General features: G+C 44.2%; 1 protein-coding gene across 1 annotated transcript in view; it reads left to right on the forward strand.

Annotated features, from left to right (window-relative positions):
* The window catches only part of plppr1 (phospholipid phosphatase related 1), a gene marked incomplete at both ends in the record, with an annotated part of 64673 nt that overhangs the window by 7314 nt on the left and 49859 nt on the right, over positions 1-7500 (forward strand). Inside the window, one exon of the mRNA XM_083639469.1 lies at positions 3697-3885. Coding sequence (XP_083495595.1) covers positions 3697-3885 — 189 coding nt within the window. The remainder of the gene's footprint in view (positions 1-3696; positions 3886-7500) is intronic.

Consider the following 7500-nt stretch of genomic DNA (forward strand, 5'->3'; position numbering starts at 1 on the left):
AGCTGTGCATGTCATGGTGGAGCAAAATCAAACGTTATTTAGTACCTATGAGAGAGGAGACAGCTTCAGGTGCGAGCAGAAAACGGAGGAAGTATGACCCTGATTATTTATTGTTTGGATTTACATCGTTTGGTCCCGAGGACGCTCCCGTGCCACAGCCCACAGTGTGTGAGTATGCCCCACCTCTCCAAAAAGGCTATAAAAGTCCTCATCCCCTTCAGCTCAACATACCTGTGTGTGTGAGCGGGTTTTCCCACATTGACCGTGATTAAAAGCAAGTACCTGTCAAGACCGCAGGTAGAGGAAGATCTGCGTTTATTCCTTCACTCGTATTATGCGCATCAAAGACGCAGACTCATTATTCGCTGAGACATTGATATGAAAATCAGTGTTATGGTGCGCAGATATTGCCGAGAGCGCACATAAGGATTTACACACAACGGGTGAGACAGCGATGAAAAGCAGCTGTCTCTCTCACCCGTCATCATTGGTGCACAGTGATGACGTTTGAAACAAGAAGGATACAGATGTTTTAAAATCTTTAAAAATAAAGAGAAAGATGTTTACAACATTTTTGCAACACATTTTTATGCCTGAGTGGAACATACAACAATAATAGTAATAATAGCTATATTATAGCGATACTGTACCGACAATTAACCCAACCGTGACTTCAAAACACATTTGATTGATATTTTATAAAAAAAAATATATATTATATTATTATATAGTGTTAAAAAACACTTATTGTATAGTAGTTAATAGGGGTGGGGGAAAAAATCGATTCACCTAAGTATCGCGATTTTTAATGTCACGATTTTTTGAATCAATCTTTTATTCCAGAATCGATAATCGCAATTTTTTTTTTTTTTTTTTTTTGGTGCTTGCAGTCAGGCCACTCACTGAACAGCAGGCCAGGCGCCGCCTACTGGTTTACTAGTGGTTTTATTACTTTATTAGTTAGTCTGAAGTAATAATTACTCAAGCAGCTACGAGCAACTTTTTCGATTGTTATTAAACAGTATGATTAGAATATTGATGCATCACATCTTAGTAGCTGAGACCAAAGCCGTGTGAATCGGAGATTGCTCCCTTGGATGATTATTAAGTCTGTGTCTGTCTAAACTCGCGTCAACAGGGGGCTCTCTCTCTCTCTCTCCTTACCGCCGGCCCGGCTACCCGGAAGTGAAACGGGGAAGTGAAACCCGGAAGTGAAACGCAGCTGCCTGCCTCGCCGTTCGCGCTGCCTAGCAACATAGCATAAACATTGTGAACGCCACGCATACTCTCGCGAACATCTCTCGTTATATTCTAACAGGTTTTTTGGAAGTTATTTTGTGGTTATGGCCGAAGTGGCTGCTGCAAACCGTTTCATTTCACTTCCTGATCTTCCCTGGCCACAGACACTGGCCGATTCACTCGGGGCTCAAGCGAGACTACTCTGCGTTGGTCTCGTCGACTATTAGAGGTAAGATGTGATGCATTAATATTAAATTTATACTGTTTAATAACAATCGAAAAAGTTGCTCGTAGCTGCTTTAAAGTGGGTGCATCTCATTGTAACGGCCCAAATTGGGCTTCAAACGTCCCAAATTTCACGCGCGTCGGCCCATATCGGCCTGGCCTGCTTGGTATCTAATGCCTGGCCTGAATTATGATCCCAGTCCGCCCCTGTTTTTAACTATATCGCCCAGCCCTACTCATGATATATAATATACAGTCTCTAGTGTATGATTAAACTTTTCCCATGTTCTAATCTAGTGTAAAAAAGCAAACAAACTGAAAAAATAAAAGAAAAAAAATAAACAAAAATCGCAATAAATCGTAATATCGAATCGCAATAATCGTAGAATCGCAATACTTAAGAATCGCAATATAAATCGAATCGGCACCCAAGAATCGTGATAGTATCGAATCGGGAGATAAGTGAATCGCGACAGCCCTAGTAGTTAATGCAACATTTGGTAAATGTTTGAATGTAGCCGTGCCTCGTTTGTTTTACAGTAACTTGTGCATACCTTTTTCTGCGTGTGAGTAGCAACGGCAACGGCAAACCGGAGTCAAATTTCTTGTATGTGTGTACATACTTGGCCAATAAATCTGATTCTGATTCTGACTTGACTTGGACTCTAATAACTCCAAAACTTGAGACTTGACTTGGACTTGCAAAAAATGAGTTGAGAGTGAGCATGGGTATTGTATCGGAGAAACACCATGGGGCTGATGTTGGTGGGCTGATGTTAGGTGTGTGTGTGTGTGTGTGTGTGTGTGTGTGTGTGTGTGTGTGTGTGTGTGTGTGTGTGTGTGTGTGTGTGTGTGTGTGTGTGTGTGTGTGTGTGTGTGTGTGTGAGAGAGAGAGATAAACTGAGCGAGATGGTCCATGCTGACTTCCTCTTGCAAACAGCAGTGCCACAGTAGTACAGTGACACCTAGTGTTTCAGAGGAGTACTACATGCCAGAGATTTACTTTTAGCGATAATAACAGATTAAAATACTCATACCTTTTGATCTGAGAGAGCTATGTCAGTCATTCAAAAAGTTATATGTAGGGGAGAGTTTCTAGAAAAAAAAGAAAATGTCAAATTTTCACCGTGTGAAGGTGAGTTTTTGCAGGGCACCACACAATACCACTGTACCAGAGATTTTCTTCCGTCATTTATTTTCCCATAGACATTTCGTAAAATGCGAGAGTGATGGAGTGAGAGGGAGAGAGAGAGAGAGAGCTGTTGTTATATAGAGCAGGGGTGTCCAAATTCTTTCCCATGAAGGGCCAAAACTCAATCTGGGTGGAGGGCCGAGGGCCAAAAATAAACGTTGTGGAATTACATTAAAATTTATTGTGTTTTATAGAAAATTAACATTCTAAATCTAAAATAACATTTCAATATAATAATCTACTTTTTATCTGTTTGGTAATTGTAATAAGTTGCAATTGGTTATATATATTTAAAAAAAACCTGCATTTGTGGGGAGCATAAACATTTAATCAGTAAACACCCAGTTAAAAACAGTTGTATTTTCCACCTTTGTAATCAAGAGAGAAATTTGACTTAATTCACAACTTGAAAAATCCTCAAGGTACTTTGAAAATCAGCTTTATTGTCCATCTTTTGTAAATAATTTGCTATGACAATTTGCAGGGATGCAATCTCAGGAGTGAACACAGTATATCCGCAGCCACATTCAGACACTGTTTCACCACATGAAAAAGCTCGTCCACCCTTTGCAATCAGTGCAGATATCTGATAACTTGCCCGAGTTGCATTCTGGATAAAATAAAATAAAAATCCCAAATCCGTGGCGGGCCAAAACAAACAGAGCGCGGGCCAAACTTGGCCCGCGGGCCCCAAATTGGTCAGCACTGATATAGAGGCTTCATGGCGCTTTGCTTTGTATTCAAACCTATTTGACAGAAGTCTCAGCTGAGAGGAGAGTTTCAGTCTCTTGATTATTCTTTACGGGTTTTACAAACCACGTTCAGGGAATCGAGCGCGTGAGCACCTGAGAAACACAATCAAGAAGACCTGACACCTTCTGCGAATGTCTACACACACCTAACCTTCTCCTTCCTCTCCTCCTCTTGTCCAACTCCCCCCCTCTCTCTCCCCCTCTCTCTCCCCCTCTCTCCCTCCCTCCCTCCCTCCCTCCCTCTCACTCTCTCTCTCCTCTCTCCATCCCCTCTCCCTGTGCGTGCAGCTGGTCATCATGGCGGCCACGGTGTTGTTGGCGTACTACATGGAGTGCACGGAGCTGTTCTCCGTGCACATGCAGGGCTTCTTCTGTAACGACGCCGAGCTGATGAAGCCGTACCCGGGCCCGGACGAGGCCGGCTTCGTGCCGCCGCTGCTCCTGTACTGCGTGGTGGCCGCCGCCCCCACCGCCGCCGTGAGTACAACTTCTCTTTGACTAGCTCCAGCACAGGAGAGAGTCTGGCTCAACTCACTCTCCTTCTGGGGCCGGTTGCACCAACTGGTCTTAACTATGCCTGGTCGTAACTCCTACGTCGGTCTTAGTTAAGACCATGGACTTACGCCTGTTGCACCAACACGGCTTACTCTGGTCTTAACTACGCTGGTCATAGCAATGCGCGTTCATGTGAATTGTCGGGGAATGCCCTCTGATTGGCCCACATGTGCCTCGCGCCGTCACCCACTACTGTATGTGCGTCACTACACCCTCCCTCCTCCCACCCCCCTCCTCCTGTGGAAGCCCCGGGGGAAAATGGCGGCGGCGATTAGTGTCAGGGAGTCTGAATGAAATTGAATGTAACGTTCCCAATTCTATGTATTAAATTCTAAAAGAATTAACGCCAACATTTGGGAAGGCTAAGCCACACAAGTAGTTAGTTATAATCTAACGTCGTGCTTTCAAAGACGGCGAACTGGCGATGTTACGACGATGACGGTCAAAAAGGTCTCCGCGGAGATCTCTGTTACAGGCAGGCTCTACGCCTCCTCCTGACGAGGCGTAGGAGTTACGCCTGGTCTTAGTGAAAATAAGGCTTAAGTCGTCTTGGTGCAACCGGCGTAGCTGTAGGTCGTAAAGTTACGACCAACTTAGCTTAAGACCAGTGTAAGACCAGTTGGTGCAACCGGCCCCTGGTCTGGTAAAAAAAAAGGCTCCGTTATCTTTACACCCATCCACCGGAAAGTACCAAGCAGGCCTGCTTTATTGCACAGTCCAAATCTTCGTCAAAACTTGCCATTTTCAGCCTTTGCCATTTGTTGTCGTTTCGCACATTTTCACGCATTTGAGAGCAGTAACACGCAGCGAGCGGATATAAGCTTATACCCGCCACAGTCTGCGTCCGTTGAGTCATACTACCCCTACCAGTGGCGTGTCCAGGTCATTTTTGACAGGGGGTGGCCCAGGTGGGGCGCGCAGACTCAAGCAAAGGTGACGCTGAATGCGGCATTTAGGAAGGATGTAGACAGGTCCCGGGTCAGAATTCAGAATTTGGAGTCCGAATTCTGACTTTATTCTCAGAAATCTGAGATGAATCTACGTATCATCTCAGATTGTAACTACATTTTTCACATGTGGCCCTTCAAGGAGCATAGTTATAGAGACATCAATGAAGTGGCTTAATGGTCCTGCCTCTAACATGCACTATAATGAAATGGATACTATGGGGAGTAACATCAGCAGACATGAATACAGTTGTGCTCATTGGATCCACAAGAGTCATAGCCAATTCATGCAATTCAATTCCAAGACTGTTTAGGGACTCCAGTAGGCAGAAATATTCATATAGAATAGGAAAATAATTAGGGGCGGGCGATATGGCAAAAATATCATATCACGATTTTTTCAGGCAGGATCGCGATCCACGATCTTATCACGATTATTTTTCACATTGGTTTTTAAGACTATTTTGCAAGTTACTGAGCAGTACAAGTACAAACTAATTTCAGGGTTCGTATGGTCATGAGAAACCTGGGAAAAGTCATGGAAATTTAAAATACAATTTGTTTTATAAATATTTTCATGTCGTTCATTTCCGCTGAGTTTACAATAATTCATATGCTAAGAAATAATGTTCACAAGCATGCACATGCTCACTCTCTATCTCTCTCTCTATGTATTGGTTCACTATTATTTCGGCTATAGGCTACAGTAGGGTTGGTCGATGGGACGAATATATATGGGCTATCTGCTATTTGAGTCCACCGTCGGTTGCCTTTGTTGGGTGATCTTTCACGTGATTGTTGTCATTTTAATTAGCTAGTTTAATGGTGAGAGAGAGACCGACAGACGGAGAGAGAGAGAGCTCTCAGCTCTGTCTGTGTGTGTCATGTCAGAACATGCGGCTCGGCATACACACACGCACGCAGTGGTGTATAAAGTACTCGAAAACCATACTTAAGTAAAAGTAAAGATTTCTTCCCTGAAAAAGACTTTGGTAGAATTCAAAGTCACTCATTAGAATATTACTTGAGTAAAAGTCTTAAAGTACTTGATATTTTCTGTACTTAAGTATCAAAAGTTATTTTCTGATATTAAATGTACTTAAAGGGGGACTAACCCCCTAGATATGTATCAGAACAGTGATTTGAAAATACCTATGGAAAAAACCAAGAAATGACATATGCTCTTCTCTATACTGGACTCTTTGGCTGTGTTCAAGTCGAGATTCTTTTTCGGAAATCGACGCCATTACAGTTTGCCTACTGCCTCAAAAATAATTTATTTGAGAGGGGCAATATCTTTATAAATATCAACAACTAGCCAACGCTGTTGGTCTGTATGGAAACAGAAAATCTGAAAATGGTTGAAAGTTATATCAATTTGGTAATTCAGTGGCGAACTAGAAATTTAATTATTTTTCTGCATGTATCTCTATGGCAGGGTGTCAAATTACGTTACGAGAGCAAAGTGACATGGGCTCGTTAACAGCAGCACACCCACAATAGGACAAACCTCTCGCTCTGGGGTAACACAATGCGAGATTTCTCCACGTAATTCCCTCGTCTAACTAGAGATAAACCGCGCAATGAAATCCGTTTTTAATTTGCGTTTTGGGGCTTTTTCGTGATTCTTGTTGAAGTTACAACACCTCTGATTTTTCCTCTCAGGGCGCAGGCAGAGCTAGGACAGAGCTCTTCTCCTCCTCGGAGCACACACACACAGACAGAGCCAGTTGCTCTGCTCTGCTGACTTTCATTTCCTGAGAAGTTGGCGTTGCTTGTACACAGTGATGATATTATATTAGCCGATATGTTTAGTGAAGCTTTGTCACGTTGTCACGTCGTAGTATAGCGTTATACCTTACATTCCCGCTAAACTGCACGAGATTTGTTTGCTGAAATGTCAGACTGTTTGAAAGCCCCCGCCTCTCACTGCTGCTAGTGTGCTGCTGCGGGTGCCATGAGCTGAGCAGACCCTCCCGTTTGACTGGCCGAGAGAAAGTGCTTCCAAGTCGGACTGATAGCCGCGGAAATGTCAGACTGTGCACAGAGAGCACTGGAGAAAGTGCTCCAGACAGCAAAACACACACACAGCGAGTCCAACCCCCCCCCCCTCCCCCCCCTCCCCGTTGCTTGTACACAGTGACGATATTACAGTAGCCGATGTGTTTAGAACCCAGCTTTGTCACGTTGTCACGTCGTAGTATACGCGTTATATTTTCTACATGTGCGCTATACTGCGATAAGATTTGTTTGCGGAAGGATGAAAGTGAGGCTCTCACTTTGATGCTGGGCAAGAGTGTGCTGTGCTGCTCACACCCCCCCCCCCCCCCCCAGTCCCCAGTCGCTAGTCGCTCTGCCTGACAGGCAGAGGGGCGAGAGAGAGAGAGAGAGAGATCGGCTCCCTACAAGCAGCAGAGTGAGTGAGTGAGTGAGAGAGAGATGAGAGAGAGAGATAGAGAGAGAGACGAGAGAGAGAGAGAGAGAGAGAGATGAGAGAGAGAGAGAGAGAGAGAGAGAGAGAGAGAGAGAGAGAGGGGGGGGGGGATCTGCATGGGGAAAGTGGGAGAGAGATATGATGCTGCTGCTAAGT

This window comes from Poromitra crassiceps (assembly GCF_964638095.1).
Source record: "Poromitra crassiceps genome assembly, chromosome: 6".
NCBI lineage: Eukaryota > Metazoa > Chordata > Actinopteri > Beryciformes > Melamphaidae > Poromitra > Poromitra crassiceps.